Here is an 18,792-nt window from a genome sequence, read left to right as displayed (position 1 = left end):
ACGCTTACACATCACGTGGCTTCCTAGAGAGTGACGCCATGCCGTTAGAGGTGTCGTCATACAGCCACAAAATGGCTCCGACATGGCCCCGTTTGATGCTCTTATGAGTTTCCGTTGATTACATTGAACAAATTTTTTCATGTACTTGTAGATATTTGTATTTTTTCTATAAAGGTTTCTTTTTTTTTGTCTCCAAAATTAGTTTTGTTCTGGTGTGGCCACCCTCATAGGAACCCTTACTCAGGACTGGAAAAGATACTCAAAAGGTCACCAACAATTAAAACATGAAAATTCTAAAAACCACATTTGGCTGTGGAAGCTGGGACAGGGGGCCAGGCCAGTTTGGGGCCTCATTCATTCCCGAAGGAGAACTGGATTTTTGGAATGAACCTACAGTACTAGCTCCTGGGTGTCCCACGTCTCTGCCGCTCCTTCCCCAACCGCTTTGTTCACCCCATTATCCGCAGTCGGACCCCACAAGTGTTTAAGGAAACGTCACCTTTCAAGGTCTCCCTACATTGAATACAGAATTCTCTCCAACTTTCCCTGGATGCAGCAGTTCTAGAGGCTTCCCAGAAGGGTGGAGCTGGGCCACAGGACATAGGTGGGAGCCATGGAGGCCCATCCAACGAACAAGGAATTTAAGGATTAGTTGGCCAAAGCTTAAGTTGAAGATGGTACTTTGGGGGACTGGATGGAGGTAAGGCTGAGAGTATCTCCATTAGTGGTGGAGGCCCTCCCATCCTGACCATTACCTGCCTCCAAACCTGCTCTTTAGTTTCCATTCAAGTACTCAACTCAAGCCCAGTACCAGGCAGTTACCAGACACCTCACCCATTGACCAACTGTAACCAGGTCCTGTTGTTTTTCCCTTCACCGCCGGCAGAGCCTAGACGTTTCCACCACAGGCCAGGCTGTTGAGGGTTTCTTGCCTCTCTCCTGCAACAACGGACATGAGCTCCAGACCACCTACTGGACTTCAGTGGCAGCCTTGTGGACCCCAAGAGACGGGCTAAGCCTCAGGGGGCCTAGACCTTGTTGGTCTGGCATCTCTGCACCCTCCTAGGGGCCATCTCTTTCCCTGTAAGAATTCTGAGATCACCAACACACTATTTACCATGTCTGCACCTATACTATTATAAAAGGAATAGCTTCTAATACTGACTGGTATTAAGAAAATGTTTAAAATGGTCCAATCGTTCTACATAGTCTTGCTCATTAACAGTTAAGAAGTATATATGGTTGAGTGTAAAATGGATGGCATGAAATGGTGCCACAATGTGGGTTCATAGCCCTGCCCTACTCCTTAAATTCTGGAGCTCAGCCTCCTCATCAAACTGAACTGGTTACTAGAAACAAAACTCACCAGTTTGGTGCAAAGACTCAATGAGTTAATACGTAGAGTATTTGTAATGTAATGGCATTTATAACAATCCTTCTCCCACTGTTTTGAAGTTGTGGGGGTAAACAACAGCCCCTGGAACCTTATGGGACATTCAACCAAAACTTTAGCTGCTGGAAAATGAGCCTTACTCGAGAGTCACCTCCCCCAGAAGGAGACACAGGAGGAAGACACAAAACTTAATTTAATAGAAATTTTGTTTGTAGTTCTTACATTCTCAGTGTGAGCCAAGCCAGAACCCACTGCCCCACCCAGAAGTGGCCCAGTCCTGGGAGCAGGGGAAGAAGGGAGATGGTAGGTAGGGGTCAGAGCTCAGGCCCTAGGAGCCCTGTTCTTCCTCAGTGCTGGGGGCTGGGGATGCCACCCTCTTCTCCTGCCCCCCTCTGGGATCCAGGAAGGAAAGCAGATGGAATCTTGGGCCTGGGGCTTCTCTTCCACACTCCCCTGCCCCCTCAGGTTGGAGGGAAACTAAGGGATCTGGGGAGAGAAGGGGACAGAGGAAGGCAAAGATGTCAATCAAGAAAGATGAGGATCAGGAATAAGGACTAAAGGAGAATCAAAGACAAAACACCAGTTTAAAAAAAAAAAAAAAAAAAAAAAGGAGGGGAGGAAAAAAAAACCAAAATCCCCCCCAAATCAGAACCCGCCTGGAAAAAAATGAAAGTTCTCCAGTCTCATAGAGACATTATTTGGCGCAGCCGGCTCTGCAGCGGGAGCGCTCAGGCCTCAGTCCAGCCCTCGAGGCAGCGGCGTGGCCCCTACAGCTCATCCTTGGCCTGGCCAGCGGCAGCATCCTCCTCTTCCTCTTCCTCCTTGTCATCTTCGTCCTCCTCCTCCTCCTCCTTGTCTTCCTCATCTTCCTTGTCTGCCTCCTCCTCTTCCTTGCGCTTCTTGTCCTCTTCCTCCTCCTTTAGCCTCTGCTCCTCGTCCTGCTTGTCCTTCATCTGCTTTTCTGCTGCCTGCACAAAGACCACACACCTTAGGGCCTGGCCCCCACCCACCAGACCTACCTACCCCCAAGCCCAGGACCAGACCCTGGTCCCACCTTTGTGACACCCCAGGTCTCATTTCCAAACTCCTCCGCATATGCTTCGTCATTGGTGATAAGGAAGTTGTCAAAGATGGTGCCAGACTTGACCTGGGGGGCAGAAGGATTGATGGAGAGGTGGTCAGAGGGGATATCGGATATCCCTGGCCTTGGACAAGCCCCCCCAGCCCCACATGTTCCCATGACAACTACACAATGCCCCTTCAATTTCTTCATCTGTAAAATCGGGTCTCTCAGTCTCTTCAAATATTTTTCTAGTACCTACTACATGCCAGGCATCATTCTAGGCACAAAATGTTTATTAGTGAATAAAACTGACAAAAATTCAGTCCCCCTGAAATGGAATTTTTAAAAATTTCTTCTAGTAGTCACATTTTTTTCCCCAGTAGGCTCTACTCCCAATGTGAGGCTTGAACTCATGCCTGTGAGATCAAAACTTGCATGTTGTACCAACTAACTCAAACAAGTAACCCTGAAACTAATTTTTTAACAAGGCTATCTAACCAACTTCTAGTTGTTAAGAAGTTAAACAAGTCTGTTTGTGTGAAAAAAACTTAGGTATCCGCCACGTAATAAGCAGAACTTCAAAGTGGGTGCTGTGAAAACTCCATTAAAGACAGACCAGGAAATTCTTCAGGAAAAGCAGTTTGGACTCAGATATGCCCACAGTTGAATGCTACTACCATCCGTTTCCTCCTGGATGACCCTGAAGTACTCCAGGAAGCCCCTCTCTTACCTGCCAGAGATCTAAGCCCAGAACAGCAAAGTTCTCATAGGCATAGATGTTGCTATCAGGGGAATACTCAGGGTTGTCAATCTCTGGGTGGATCCAGGTGCCCTTGTAATCTGGGTTGTCGATCTGGCGGGGCTTCCACTCGCCCTGCAGAAGGGGAAAGGAAATAGTGGTTGAGTGGAGGTCAGTGGGCTCCCCACTGTGCACCCCGCACCCCCACCCTGCTCAGAGCCCGACTCACCTTGTACTCAGGGTTCTGAATCACAGGTGGTTCCCACTCTCCGTCCATCTCTTCATCCCAGTCCTCTGGCTTTTTAGCATCAGGGTCAGGGATGTGCTCGGGCTTGTCCCAGTCCTGAGGACACACAAAAATGTCAGTCAATCCAGCTGTCCTCTGCACCCTCCATGTGGGGAGCCTCTGCCCAAGCACCAACCTCAGGCTTGGAGTCTGTGGGGTCATCAATCTTGGCCCGCTCATCCCAGTCTTCAGGCTTCGAAGCATCAGGATCCTTTATCTTCTTGGGAGGAAGGAAGTCCCAATCATCCTCCAAGGAGCCTGATTCCACCTGGCTGTTGTCAATCTTCACCTCATAGGTGTTATCCGGCCGCACAATCAGGGTATACAGATGTGTGAATTCATCATCCTGAAGAGGGTGGGAGATGAGTGGCCCCGCCCACCAGGGCTGGCCTCTGAGACTCCCCATTTGTCATCAGCCATTTGTCACCACCCCCAGTCACACCTTGCAACGAATGTCCTTGTTGATCAGCACGTTCTTGCCCTTGTAGTTGAAGATGACGTGAACCTTCTTGGTGCCGGGGCCACAAATATCGGGGCCTAGGTGAAAAGCGGGTTCAGTTAAAGCAAGGAGCTGCCCGCCATTGCAAAGCTCCCCCCTTTTACAAAAGGAAGACTTGGTTCTTAAATTCAGGTCTATAAAGGATCATAAGGCAGGAATTGGACCCTGATGGGTTCTAAAGAACCAAACACGGAGACTTTTAAAAAGGAAAAAGGAAAAACAAAACAAAAAAAACCCGACTCTAGAATTTAATGCCCTCACTGGTAATATCAGGACATAGCTACAGAAAATCCCATAAACTAACAGTTTCAGATCAACAATAACAATGCAATGTTCCGTCTCCCTTCTAAATACAAGCCTTAAGCCACGTTCTCAAAACTACCTGTGGGGGGCTTTAAGGAACCCCTGAGATTTCAGTCTCCCTGTAAGGATCAAAGGTCAGCACCAGGGCGGGGCCCCTCACCAAACATTATGTTGTATTCAGAGTCTCCGTGCATGTCGGTCTGGTCCAAACCATCTGGAAAGAGCTTCACGTAGCCGCCCCCACAGTCGATGTTCTGTTCGTGTTTCACGGTGAACTGCACCACCAGTGTCTGGTCCTTGTTACTGAAGGGCTCAAATCTGGCCGACAAAGCGTAAAAGCGGGCATCCTGGCTTGTCTGCAGCCCTAGCAGGAGACCATAGTGAGGTCATGGCTCAGCTCCAGCCTCCGGGAACCCTAAGCATTGGAGACAGAGGACTGCCCCTTCCAACCCCTGCCCGGCTTGTGGGGATACCCAGGCTGTGTCTTGTGCAGGGATTCCTCCAGGAAGTCCTCCTGAATCCGAACACCCACCCGCCCCAGGCTCTTACCTTTATCCTTCTCCTGGTCACCGTAGAACTTGCCGGAACTAAGGACAAATTTACCAAAATCTGACTTGTGTTTGGATTCAATCCAGCGATCGGTCCACCCATCTAGGGAATCAAAGGAGCAAGTCAGTGCGGCTGTACTGGTCTCTCCCCACCGAATATCTGCCAGTGGCCTCAAACTGCTGAAGACTAGGAAACAAATGCCCCTTGACTGACCCCACCCCAGCCTCTAGTTTGACACCTTCAATGGCTTGAGGGCTCCGCCAGCGAATCCTAACTCCGCCGCGGGAGTTCGCTGCACCCTCGACGCTCCCCAGGAACATGGAAGGGAGGCTCGCTTGCGGCTGTCGTCCCCGGAGGCCCCCGTATTGGTCCTCCAAGCAGTAATTACAGGGGGACAACGCAGACCTAGGCTGAGGGGCCGCCTTCGTCGTCGGGACGGCCTCGAGAGGGGACCAGGCCTTACCTCCGTCCAGAAACTGCTCCTTGAAGTAGACGGCGGGCTCGGCAGTGGCCAGGCCGAGGAGGCCGAGCAGCAGCGGCACGGGTAGCAGCATGGCGGGCCGAGGGGGCGGCGGCGCGCGGGCCCTTTAAATCTCTTCTCCGGCGGCGGCTCTGCAGTAGGGGCAGACGTTGCCGCCGGCCGCGCATATTTATACCCTCCCGCCTCTCAAACCAACCTGGCCCGGCCTCTTGTCCCGCCCTCCGCACCTTGTCATTGGTCTGCGGCCAAGGCCCTGACTTTCCATTGGGCCCTTGTCGTCCGAGCATGTTAGGCTGTGTCTCGGAACGCAGGGTTCCCAGATGGCCGATTTCTATTGGCCACACAACTGGCCAATGAAGGTCGACCACGCGTTGTGGGGGCCTCCCACTGGTGTGGTGGGGGCCTCGAGCCACTCTGCCCAGGTCATGTGACCAGACCTCGACCCAACCCCGCCCTAGCCCGCGCGCTTAGCTTCTGGTCCGGGCGTTTAAAGAACGCGCGCGGGTGCGGGTGTCACCGCGCAGGACCGGGACCCTGCCCGAGCTCGCCCTCTTTCATCCCTCTGCGGGGAGGTGTGGGCAAGGTTTTCCTAACCACTTTCTACTCTGCAGTTGGGGAGCCCCCACTCCGACGTGCTTGCTCTCGCTCTCCCCCGCCCCAGGGCAGGATGGGGCAGAGAGGGCACCAGAGCTCAGGGGCTGGGGCCCTGGGTCTTCACTTACCCCAGTGCCACAGACTTGCAGGCTAGCGAGTAAAATGCCAGCTCTCTCCTCTCTGGCCCCTAGTGGTCCCTAGTGCTCTGACAGCCTGTCAGACTGCTGCTGTGTGACTGGGGAAAGTCACTTAGCCTCTGAAGTCACAGGAGCCCCTAAGAGGCTAGGAGGAGCAACCTTGGCTAGGTGCCGCCTTACAGAACCGCTTTCAAAGCTGTTAGGGCTGCCCTGGGACAGAGAGAAGGAAGACTAGAAGGCTTGAAGATGTGACTATGGGCTGTGGCTCCTAGAGTTTGGTAGGGTTGTTCCTCATTGCCGCCTCTCCTTTAAACCCTCCCTCAGCCGGTAAAGGGGTCGCTGCCTGTGGTCTCCCGCAAACGGCCTGGCTTTTGCAATTAAACGGCTAAAGAGGAGAGGAGGGGGGTTCCGTTGGAGAAGAAAAAAAAAAAAAACAGGCAGATGGTGGAGAAGATAAAGTCCAAGGGAGATGGGCAGGACCCCTGAGACTAGAGTCTTCTGGAGCCAGAGGCGCGTGACTGACAGTGACTGACACCATTTCCCTGCCCCCAAGCTGCAGGAAGCAGGAAGGAGGTCTGGAGGTTTCCCAAACTCTAAGCAAACAGGCCCTGGACCTGGAAACATGGAAATGGAGTGCGGAAGGAGGGAATTCTGGCAAAAGAGTGGGGAAGGAGTGCTTCCTTGATAGTGGTGGGGACTAAGAAAAAGGAGGAATGGGGAGTCTTGGAGAAGTTGGGGTTCTGCCCCAGGCATATCCAGTATCACCCAACCTGCACCCCCTCATGAGGAGCCCCAATCTGGGGTGATCACTCCAGGCCTGCCACTGACCCTCCCACCTTCCCTCCCTTCCACCATATGTCCTGCACACATGAGCTGGGTGCTTCCTGCTTGAGGGTAGACGCTGTGACGACTGTCTTACTTCACCATCCCCCAGTGTCTCTTGCAGCACCTGGCATGGAAGAGGGTTAAAACCTACTTACTGTATGATGGAAAGACTCTTGGAGGAATTAAATAAACAAAAAGTAAGTGCTTTGAAGCTAAGAAGGGACGTGGAGATCCACATACTTAATTTTTATCAGGACCTCACTGTAGGGTCAGGATCGGGTGATATTAGGTTACTAAGATCTTTTCAGGCTCACATAATAAGGGTGATGGTTAAATGAGTAAAGGTGTTCTTCTTATGATAGCGCTTGTCACATGGTCCACAATCAATTTAGTATTAGCAAGTATGCGTACATGTGTGGACAGTATTTCACTTAAATCTCACAATAACCTGGGCTTATATCATTTCTACCCAGGCAAGGAAACAGGCACAGAAAGATTAAGTGACTTGGCTGAGTGACATAAAAGGGATTAGAATTTACTCGCACGTCTACTATAATCTCCACTGGCCACATGTGACTATTGAGTATTTGAAAAGTAGCTGGTTCCAACTGAGATGTGCCATAAGTGTAAAACACACATCAAATTTTGGAGACTTATTGTGAAAAAAAGAATGTTAAATATTACATTAGTAACTTTATAGTATTGAAGTGATAATTTGGACGTATTAGGTTTGGTAGATTCTTTAATTTCATCCATTTTGTTTTGAACATTGCCACTAGAAAATTTAAAATTAGATTTGTGTTTTGCATTATATTTCTATAGGCCAGTACTAATTAGGGTATCCATTATTGCCCTGACATTGATCTTCTCAGAGCATGCAGAGATTGGAGTGGGATCTGAGGTATTCATAGTTTCTGACACCATCTCTACCAACTGCTTGTAGAACCGTGGGGAAGTTGTATCACCCTCTTAGGCTCCATTTTCACAACTGTGAAAGGGGGATTATATTAATATCTACATCAAAGTTTTTGGGAAAATGAAATAACACACCTGAAGCACTTAGTACTAGACAGAGGACACAAGATATTCATACAGGTTAGCTGCTACCTTGACTATAATTATTATTAGGTGAGTCTCTCTCCCTTTTTTAAATAGGGATGGTCCCTACCTAGCCTCCCTTTAAAAACTTAGAAGTCGTTGGTATCCGCAGAATGACTATCTCTGGAGCCCACCACCTACAGTCCTCCTGCAGGCCAAGAGGGAATCCCAGAAGGGCAGAGGGCTCCTAGGCTCAGAAAGAGGGAAGTCCAAGGTCACACCGCCTGCTGGAAGTGAGGCTGGATGAAACTTAAAACAACACTGTGATTCTGTCCTTGACGTGGGCAATTTGGCCTCTCTGGTCAACCAGACACCGCCAGTCTAGCTAGGGCGGAGGCAGGCATTGAGTTTCTCCCACCCTCTAAGGTTCAATTGCCACACCGAAGATGGCGGCGTCTTGAGCCTGGCCACAGGTCCGCCACACTCAAGATGGCGACACACTCCCGGTGCCGGTTCCGGTTCCGGTTATTCAGGCCCCCGGTGGGACACGCTGAGCACGCTGGCCGCAGCTATGGCGGACGGCCCGGTGGCGGAGGTGCTGCTCCGGCATCTAGAAGCTGCCGATGGCGGCCTGGACAGCGCGGAGCTGGCGGCTAAGATGGGCGTGGACCACCAGGCCGTGGTGGGCGCCGTGAAGAGCCTGCAAGCGCTGGGCGAGGTGAGTCGGGCCCGTGATGCTGGGCCTCCTCGCTTTGGCACCTGCAGTCCCCTTGCCCAGAAGGCCCTGCCTGCTGAAGAATCCTTCGGGAGTCCAGCCTAGGGTGCGCAGGCAGGGAGTCTGGAACAAGTGAGAGCCCAGGAGCACTCACGTTCTTCCCTCAGTAAATGTCCATTGAGACATGGTAGGCGTTAGGGAGGGCACGATGGTGGACGAGGGAGATGCGGTCTCGGCCCTCACGGAGGTTGCGGTCTAATAAGGGAGATACTCAGGTGACCCTCCGAGTGATGGCAGAAGTACAGGGAACCCAGAGGTGACAGCTGGCCCAGGCTTGAGAGTCAAGGAGAATGTTCTGGAGGAGGTGATGACTGAGTCGGACCTCTGCACTGAGGAGGAAAGCTCCAGAGATCAATGGCAGAAATGGGCCATTTCTAATGCCATAGAAAGGCATTAGTAGAGCCAAAATTTGCAAGACCTTGTAGGCCTTTATCTCACGGGGGTACTGGAGAGCTATGGCAGGAGCTGGAGCCAGTCAGATGTGTGTCCTGTCTGCATCACTTTGGGGAAGGATTGTCAGGAGTGGGACTAGCGGTGAGGGGCCAAAGGCAAAGGCTGGTACATCCCCAAGCTAGAGGGCATGGTGTTGGGTTGTAGGGACGCAGGTGGAATGGAGAGAAGATTCAGGAGAGGGAATGAAAGGAGATTCATGGCAGGGCAGGGAGAGCATGGATGAAGCCCAGCCTTTTTTGACCTGGATAAGTAAAAGGTTGATAGAGTCATAGGAGGAAGATTCTGAGAGGCCTGTGGGCCACCCAGGAAGCTGGATCCTCGGAGCTACAAATCAGAAGACATAACTGGGCTGCATATTCATCAAGCTCATATTCTGTGCCCCACTTTGGTCTCGGCCTTATTTATCGTCTAGTCCTTGTCATTAACCCAGGATGGTAGCACTGATATCTCCATTTTGCAGACCGGACACCTTCCGAGCACTGGTAACTTGATCAATGTCACTAGAGGAACAGGCAAACATGGATTTGAAATTAAGTGTTCAGGCTGCAGAGCCTGGGATCATCAGTGCAGAGAGGGCATTGTGTATGGGGTAACAGTACCTTGATTAACGTGAAATTGACTTGTGTTGTCACAGAAGGTTAAATAGTGGCTATTTATTATGGTTCGGTCTAACACAGCCATGGTGATAATGACAATGATAGGAATAGTGGTTAGAGTTCATGCAGTATTTGGTAGTGCTAGACGTTCTCCGTCTTTTCCGTATGTTAATTCAATAATTACTTAAGAAAACTTCGTGGGGTAGAGCCCATCACACCTTTTTCTTACCGGTAAGAAAACTTGCTCACGGAAGTTAAGCAACTTTCCCAAGGTCACACAGGGAGTAAGGAGCAGAGCTGGGAATTAAGAGTGAAGAGGGAGCTAAGCCCTGTGGGCCTCACCCAGCCTTGCTTCTCTGTGCATGACCTGAACCCATCCTCATCATGGAACTTTGGATTCCTGTGTGTAACAGGGCGCCCTTTTCTGACACTCTGGGCACTGAGATGCAAACACGTTAAATGTGGAAACGAATCAGTTCACCTGGGCCCTAAAAAATTCTTCGCAGATTTAAAAGTAATAGAACTTATTTTTTGCTAGGTACCATTTTTAGTACTTTACTTCACCCTGGGAGATGTGAGCCATCTCCGTCATTATCCTGTGTCACAGAAGGGAAACTGAGGCTCAGCAAGAGGTGTTCACTCACCTGGGAAGTGGCGCAGCTCAGATGTGAAGCTGGTTTCAGGCACTGTGCAACCTAAGCGCTTTGGTGAGGGCGTGCCTGGCTCTGAGCCCTGTCTCTGTGGGTCTTCCCTCCCCCCATCTCCCTGCAGATCATTGAGGCTGAGCTGCGCTCCACCAAGCGCTGGGAGCTTACGGCCGAGGGCGAGGAGATGGCCCGGGAGGGCAGCCATGAGGCCCGGGTATTCCGCAGCATCCCCCAGGAGGGCCTGGCCCAGAGCGAGCTCATGGTAAGGTCCTGGGGCGAGGCCTAGGGAAGTGATGGGGTGAAGTGGCCCTCGCGCTTCACTCACTATGACCTCGCTCCCCCAGCGACTGCCCAGTGGCAAGGTGGGCTTCAGCAAGGCCATGTCCAACAAGTGGATCCGCGTGGACAAGAGTGCAGCCGACGGGCCCCGGGTGTTCCGAGTGGTGAGTCCCTGCATGCAGGGGGGCAGGCGAGTAGGTGGGCCCCTGGCCGTCACAGCCTCTCACACCCATCATCACGGCAGGTGGACCACGTGGAGGACGAGGTGCAGCGGCGGCTCCAGCTGGTGCAGGGTGGGCAGGCTGAGAAGCTGGGTGAGAAGGAAAGGAGTGAGCTCAGGAAGAGGAAGCTGCTGACTGAAGTGTGAGTGGGTGCCCCCCCTTCCATCCTGTGTCATCCACTTGGTCCTCGGGATTGGGGGGACAGAGTAGCCCCACCCACCTGGGCCATAGTGCTCAGTGTCCTCCCAGCTCTGCTTTACCATGGGGTTGTCAAGCACTCGCGCCAGGCTCCTGCCACCTCAGGGCCTTTGCTCATGCCATGACTTCTGCTGAGAACAGTCTTCCCTTAAGCCACACTTGGGCACTAAACCATGTGTCACCTTAAAGAGGCCATTCTGGCACCCCTCTCTCCCTTTGAGTTCCAGAAAAGCTGGCCACTTCTGCTCTCCATACTGAGTGCCATGTTTATTTCCTTTACAGCTCTGATTTCAGTGTCTGAAATTCACTGAATGCCGGGACCTGGACAGGCCTAAGGCTCTGCTCTCCCAGGGCTGACATACCCTTTGAGCAGATACCGAGTGGCATAGCGGTTATGAGGACACAGGCTGGAGGAGGGCTGCCCAGTCCAGGTCCTGGCTCTGGCACTTACTTATTGGTTGTGTGACCTTGGCCAACTCACCTATCTTTCTGGGCCGTAGTTTCCTCGTTATAAAATGGCCTCTTTTTCACAAGGTAGTGGGATGATTTCAGTGGGATAGAGCCCACCCCGAGAGTTTACCTGTTATTCTTGCTCAGCTCTATGCTCAGTACCTTGAGTAAACCCTGGCACATGGTAGGTTCTCATTAAGTATTTGTTGAATGAGTAAGTGAGCGACAGAAGGATGTAGGCGTGGACTGAATAAGAGGATCGCAGGTGATGATGAATATCAGGAGGAAAATAAAGCAGAGTGACTTGGTGGCTGGTGTTGGGGTCAGCATCAGCTAGAAGATCAAGGGAAGCCTCTTGAAGGAGGTGACAATGGCGTCCCCTCCTCCTGTCTGGCCACAGGACCCTGAAGACCTACTGGGTGAGCAAAGGCAGTGCCTTCAGCACCAGCATCTCCAAGCAGGAGACAGAGCTGAGCCCAGAGATGATCTCCAGGTAGGGGGTGGCCCCAGGAACTGGGGCAGGTCGGGGAGGGAGGGCAGCCCTCACCAGGCCCACATACCCTGCATCCCCCAACAGCGGCTCCTGGCGGGACCGGCCCTTCAAGCCGTACAACTTCTTGGCCCATGGCGTCCTCCCAGACAGCGGCCACCTGCATCCTCTCCTCAAGGTCCGCACGCAGTTCCGGCAGATCTTCCTGGAGATGGGGTGAGCACGGGGCCGGGGTGGGGCTGGCCCAGCCACTGGGCACCAGCAGCACAGTCAGGCTGTATCTCCCTCCAGGTTCACAGAGATGCCGACTGACAACTTCATTGAGAGCTCCTTCTGGAACTTTGATGCACTTTTCCAGCCCCAGCAGCACCCGGCGCGTGACCAACACGACACCTTCTTCCTCCGAGGTGGGTGGAACTGGCCGCGCAATCCAGAACTTTTTGGAGTGGCATACTCATTTCACAGAATAAATTGCATCATCGGTGTGGCCAGCCAGGCCACTGTGAGCTGGTCCCGGCAACCTCTGTGACCTCCTCCCATGTCCCCTCCTGCCCACTTCATGGCCCTTGCCTGCGCTGCCAGGCAGTTGTCTGCCAAGAACCATCGTCTCCCAGATCTTCAAGGCTGGCTCCAGCATCAAACCTCTGCTGATGGGTCGCCTTACAGAGGCCACCTTGACATGCCCTTGTCCCCCTGAATTGTAAAAGTCCCTCATCCCTCGTTTTCAGATGTGGTTCCCAATTTTTCCTTTTGTTCACAGTGTTTAGTACTGCCTGAAATTGAATGAATTTCCACAATGGTTGCTGTTAGCTAACCACCCCACCCCGCCGCCCACCAGAGGCAGGGGAGGCCAGTGGGTTCCTGTTACCTGGCCAGGAGCAATAATGGCATTGCTATCATCATTGTCATGGCACCCAAAACTTACTAAGTTCTCACCATACACCTGTCTCTGTTCTAATTCTCCTGCCAACTGTCGGAAGTAGCACTGTTTTCTCTCTTTTACAAAGGAGGAAATGGGCTCAGGGAAGGAACATCACTTGCCCAGGGTCACACAGCTTAGATGTGGTGGAGTTGGGATTTGATGTCAAGCTTTTCAGGTGCACCAAAATTAATGTTTCTGGAAAGGGATCTTAAGAATTCACACCTTCACACAACAAATGGTTGCTAAGCCCCTCCTGTGTGCCAAGGTCTTTGTTAAACATCTGGATTACAGCCATGAATGAAACATGAAGTCCTTGCCCTGGTGAGACCTGTGTCCTGGAAGAATAGATATTTATTAAATCCTGAGTTATATGCAGATGCAGTAACACAGATGGCAGTAAACAGAGTGAAAACTGGCGTGAAGGGAAAAGGAGCTGTCAACTTACAATCAAGTCTTTGCTTACGTAAAGGGTAAAGGAGGTCAGGGAGAGAACCATATATGGGAAGGAAAGTTCCAGGAGGGAAAGGCCTGTGCAAAGGCCCTGAGGCTGGAATGTGCCTGGTATACTCACAGATCAGCTGGGAGGCCCTGTAACTAGAGGGAGTGATCAACTAGGAATGGGCAGTGACAGGACAGTGTGGCCAAAGAGGGAGCTTTGTCCCCGCCCCCCGCCCCAGGGAGATGGAGGGTTCTGGGCAGAGGGGGTATGTAACTGACTTGGGTGTTCCCAGGTACCCCCCGGCTGCTGTGGGTGGCAAGGGTGGGAGCTGCACATGTTGCTGTCTGTCCTCTGTGCAGTGGCTGTTTGCGAAATGCTCCTTGACTGACCAGATGATGCTCTGTCCTGCCCAGATCCAGCTGAGGCCCTGCAGCTCCCAATGGACTACGTCCATCGGGTCAAGCGGACCCACTCTCAGGGTGGCTACGGCTCACAAGGGTGAGATGGGACCAGGACTTCGGGGCGTCGGGGGAGGAAGGTTGGGGGGTCTGAAGGCCACAACACGGACTTCCCGTTTGTCCTCCCAAAGGTACAAGTACCCCTGGAAGCTGGAGGAGGCCCGGAAGAACCTGCTGCGCACGCACACCACGTCGGCCACCGCCCGTGCCCTCTACCGCTTGGCGCAGAAGGTGCAGCTCAGCCCGGGCGGGGGAGGGGAGGCGGGGGGCTGTCCTGCCGACCTTCTGACCTCCTCCCGGGCCTGGCCTGCCTGTCACCCCCAGAAGCCCTTCACGCCCACCAAGTACTTCTCCATCGATCGTGTGTTCCGAAACGAGACCCTCGATGCCACACACCTGGCCGAGTTCCACCAGATCGAGGGCGTGGTGGCTGACCATGGCCTCACCCTAGGCCATCTCATGGGCGTCCTGCGGCAGTTCTTCACCAAGCTGGGTAGGCAGGCAGGCTGTGGTGGGCGGTGTGAGGAGAGCCACGGGAGGATGCCATGCCGCCAGGCTTACCCTCCACCCCTCTGCTCACCTGCTTCCCCTGCCCAGGCATCACCCAGCTGCGCTTCAAGCCGGCCTACAACCCCTACACGGAGCCCAGCATGGAGGTGTTCAGCTACCACCAAGGTTAGGGTGGAACCTGGTACTGGGATGGGGAGGGATGGCTCAGGCTGCCCACAGCTCAGCCTGGGTCCCTGTCACTGCCGAGCCCACTCCCAAAATCACTGCCAGACCCAGAGTCATCCACAATACCTGCTCTATCCTTCTCCCTCCCCTATAGGCTTGAAGAAGTGGGTGGAAGTCGGGAATTCTGGGCTCTTCCGCCCCGAGATGCTGCTGCCCATGGGGCTTCCCGAAAATGTGTCAGTCATTGCTTGGGGCCTCTCCCTGGAGCGGTGAGTGCCCAAACCACTTAGGGTGTCCGGCTGCCACACAGGTGCCTTGCTGGGACCCTCCTGCAGACCTTCAGCCCCATGCATCTGTTCTTCATTCGACAAGCCTTTAGTGAGCGTCTGCTGTATGCTTGGTGCTATGCTAGGAGAATGACAGCACACATCCCTGCCTCTGAAGCTGGGCTCATAGTGCAGTGAGAAAAATGGCAGCTAGCAAGATAAACAAGTAAACTGAACAAATAAAGTTTAGAGTGTGTCTGAAGCCAGCAAGTGCTGTACGAGAACACAGCAGGGAAGGCTAAGGAGACAGTTGTCAGGGAAGGCTTCAAGGAGGAGGTAGTGTCTGAGCAAAGCCCGGAGATGGATGAAGGGGTAAGCTAGGGGCACATCTGGGGAAGGGTATTCTAGGCAGCAGGAACAGTCAGTGCAAAGACCTGGAGGCAGGAATGTGTGTGCTGTGTTTGGAGAACATTGAGGAGGCCAGTGTGGCTGGAGGGAGGGAGTAGGTAGAGTGGGAGGAGATGAGGGCGGAGAAGTGACAGGACAAATCATTCAAGGCCTTGTGAGCCCTAGGAACAACTTGGGCTTTTACGGAGGTGGGAACCATCAGAGAGGGCTTGATCAGAGGAGAGCATGACCTGACGTAGCATTAAAACTGTTTTCCTCCCCTCCCCACCCCAAGCCCAACAATGATCAAATACGGCATCAACAACATCCGGGAGCTGGTGGGCCACAAGGTGAACCTGCAGATGGTGTATGACAGTCCCCTGTGCCGCCTGGACGCTGAACCGGGGCCCCCACGGACACAGGGTGCCGTGTGACACGGGCCACCCTGGATAGCCTGCCTTCCCTGAGCCCCAGCTGTCCAGCCCCCTAGCATCCCTGCCAGTGACCTCCTTGTATTTACAAAGCCTCTGTGAGGCCATGCCCCCCAACCCCACTCCTGGTATCTCCTCTTCCCCACCTGCCCCAAGGTCCCAGGGGCAGGGGAGTGGGCAGCAGGTTCGATCTATAAAGGTGGGCCCTAGGGAGCCCTGCAGGCCAGCTGCTGGCTAATAAAGTGGGCAGTTGTCCTCATATGGTGCCTTTCCTTAGGGATGGAGGAGTGGTGGAGGAGTGGGGGATGGGGGGTCCTGGATCCTCGGGGGCTCCTGGCTTGCCTGAGCCAGATCCCCATGGGGAAGACTAGCTCTGTCAAGCATTTACCTATCACTTGGTAGTGCCAGGCTCTCCTCTAGCTGAGCAGAAGTGCCCCCACCCCTGGGGAAGGGGCATATGGGAGGGGAAGACCAAAGCAGGTGCCATGATTCCCCCTGGGAGCCAGGCATGGTAGGGTGACAGTGCTGGTGGGGGGTGGGGGGAGGGCAGCTTTAAAAAAAAAATTTTTTTTAAGCTTTTCTTTAAAGCTGCCCCCCACCCTCCCCTTTTTTAGAAAGAGCAATTTCTGGTTCCCAACAAAATTGAGTGGAAAGTACAGAAATTTCTTGTATACCTTTTGCCCCCACATGTGTACAACCTTCCCACCATCAACATCCCCACCAGAGGGGTGCATTCTTACGACGAATGAACTACATAGACACATCTTAATTGCCCCCACTTCATGGTTTATGTTGTGGTTCATGCTCTGTGTTGTACATTCTCTGGCTTTGGACAAATGTGTGATGATGTGTGTCCATTGTTAAGCATCACAGAGTATTTTTGCTGCCCTAAAAGTCCTTTGTACTCCACCCATTCATCCCTCCATCCTACCCCCAAAAAGCTGCTCTTTTTTTTTTAAATGGTCTCCTAAGAATTACACAGGAGCTCAGAGGAGGCAAGTGAGTAGGCTGAAGCTTCATGAACCCACATGGAACAATGAGTGGGATCTCTATTTCTGTGGAAATATTTGAAAGCAAACCTCAGTCTCCATTATGCTCACCCCACGTCTTCAGGGTCAGCGCACTTTTAGAAACGTAACAGTTTTTCTGGAACCATGAGGCCACCATTAACGCCCAGCACAGTTGGCAGCTGAGGCTGTGGGCTTCTCTGGTCCCTGGGTGTGTGGGCACCAATCTCCCCAGGGCTACTCGGTCAGATTTTTTTTTTCTTTTTCCCTTTATTTCAAATAATTCAGTCATAGACAAAAATACTCACTCATGCAACAAATGCGCACCTCCTTAGCGTCCCGAGCTGGAGACTCAGCCGTGGGCAAAGCTGACTCAGGTCCCTGCCCTTGGAGCTGACGGGGGAAAGGTACAGAAATGGAGGGAGGGGTAAAGCGACGGAAAAGTGAAGGCGGATGGGGAACGTGAAGCGTATATAGCGTACACTATGAAGCCTAACACAACGAGCACCTAGGAGTCCGCCCCCAGTTGGATCAAATCTGAACATTGACTATATTTATTTTGGGTCTTTCGCATTTTAGATCTGTGACTAATGGTTTGAAGACCCCATGGGCTTGTACTAGTTCCTTTTGCCAGCACCTTAAAATTGCTCCCTCCTCAATTTGGTGTTTCTCTTTCTCATGTGTTTTTAAACTTTTGCTACAATATATGTTTCTCTAACAAGATAGGTTTGATTTTGCTTATTTTCAGAAGTTATACAGACCCTGCACCATTAAAAAATCGTCCTGCATATTGTGTATTGCTTTTGTTTCTTTTTAGTGTGTGTGTGCGCGCGTGCGTGCCCGCACCCCCGCCGCGTGTGCTTACCAGTGAATCTTTTGCGATTTTTCTGATAGATAATCCTGAAATCTTCAAATCTGGTGCTGCAGGAATGTACGTTTTGTTTGGTGGCTTTGCTGCAAGATACTAATGTTAGCTGCTGTTTATTAAACTGTTACTGTGTTCCAGAAGTTTATCTCTGCAACCCTTACAATAATAGTTTGATGTTTTAGATTTTATTGTCTGTTACAGGCAAAAATGGATTTTGAGAATGATTGGCAGTTTTATGCCCCACCCCCAGCCCGTCTCGCTGGTAAGAGACCAGATTCAAACCACATTCTCCAAAACGTAGGTATCAACATCAGTGTCCTAGTCATTGCGTGACGGGTGACAGAGCCCTGCACAGGATTCCTGCTGCCTCTCCCACATGGACACTGACAGGTGTCCCAGAGAGCAGCTCTGCCTCCTTACCAGTGAATTGGAGCAAAACCCCAACCCCTTGCTGTGGCCCCCACCCAGCCCCTGCCCAACATTGATCCTTCACCCACAGCCTCCCCCAATCCCTGTTCTCCCTTCCTCCCAGGTCTGGCTGCTCCTCAAGCACACTGAGTTTGCTCCCACCTCAGGACTTTTGCACATGCCTATTCAAATCTCTTGCCCATTTTTAAGTTGGGTTGTCTTATTGAATTGTTAAGAGTTCCTTGTAAATTCTGGCAGTAAGTTCTCAGATACATGTTTAGCAATATTTTCTCGCAGTCTGTGGCTCCTCGGGTGCCAATTATTGTTGGTATTAAGACATTATTAGTACTAAGGGATATGGGCCCAACTCTAAAGGCCAGAGTCACCATGCTTTTAAGGAGCTTCCAGTTTTAGAGAGCACAGGTAACTGATTCAAGGTGATACTGCACAAACTGTAAAGGTCATGATCAAGAACAGCAACGGGGGCGCCTGGGTGGCACAGCGGTTGGGCGTCTGCCTTGGGCTCAGGGCGTGATCCCGGCGTTATGGGTTTGAGCCCCACATCGGGCTCCTCTGCTGTGGGCCTGCTTCTTCCTCTCCCATTCCCCCTGCTTGTGTTCCCTTTCTCGCTGGCTGTCTCTATCTCTGTCATATAAATAAATAAAATCTTTAAAAAAAAAAAAAGAACAGCAACGGTCAAGATTTTTTATTGCAAAGACTTCTTGGGGCTCGGCGCAGACGAACTGAAATCTAAGAATTAACGCAGAGACTGCTCCATTCCCTCAACCCATGTAGGGCCCGGGGTCCTCCCACATAGGCACACACACGCACACAGACCACTCCCTCCCGCGGACGACGCCGGCTGCGCACGCAGCCTCAGACAGCACAACCGCCGGTTAACGGCCCACTCTGCCC

At 52.2% G+C, this 18,792-nt stretch overlaps 2 protein-coding genes across 2 annotated transcripts; one reads left to right on the top strand and one right to left on the bottom strand.

Annotated features, from left to right (window-relative positions):
- Positions 1-1,568: 1,568 nt before the first annotated feature.
- Positions 1,569-5,470, bottom strand: CALR (calreticulin). Its single transcript, XM_002921010.4, has 9 exons — positions 5,296-5,470; positions 4,833-4,934; positions 4,444-4,647; positions 3,924-4,018; positions 3,618-3,827; positions 3,425-3,538; positions 3,187-3,330; positions 2,448-2,540; positions 1,569-2,361 (listed from the first exon to the last, which is right to left on the bottom strand). The coding sequence occupies exons 1-9, from the start codon at positions 5,384-5,386 to the stop codon at positions 2,161-2,163; spliced, it is 1,254 nt and encodes a 417-aa protein (XP_002921056.1). The 5' UTR covers positions 5,387-5,470; the 3' UTR covers positions 1,569-2,160.
- Positions 5,471-8,426: 2,956 nt separating this feature from the next.
- FARSA (phenylalanyl-tRNA synthetase subunit alpha) lies at positions 8,427-17,389 on the top strand. Its single transcript, XM_002921009.4, has 13 exons — positions 8,427-8,625; positions 10,503-10,640; positions 10,723-10,821; positions 10,902-11,020; positions 11,927-12,019; positions 12,104-12,232; positions 12,308-12,423; positions 13,791-13,875; positions 13,967-14,066; positions 14,160-14,328; positions 14,433-14,510; positions 14,665-14,779; positions 15,459-17,389. Exons 1-13 carry the CDS (start codon positions 8,479-8,481, stop codon positions 15,595-15,597), a joined length of 1,527 nt encoding a protein of 508 aa, XP_002921055.1. The 5' UTR covers positions 8,427-8,478; the 3' UTR covers positions 15,598-17,389.
- Positions 17,390-18,792: the final 1,403 nt, after the last annotated feature.

The sequence above is a fragment of the Ailuropoda melanoleuca genome, chromosome 4 (genome assembly GCF_002007445.2).
Source record: "Ailuropoda melanoleuca isolate Jingjing chromosome 4, ASM200744v2, whole genome shotgun sequence".
In the NCBI taxonomy this organism is placed as follows: domain Eukaryota; kingdom Metazoa; phylum Chordata; class Mammalia; order Carnivora; family Ursidae; genus Ailuropoda; species Ailuropoda melanoleuca.
Note: the sequence above shows the minus strand (reverse complement) of the source record. Positions and strands in the feature narration are given on the sequence as shown.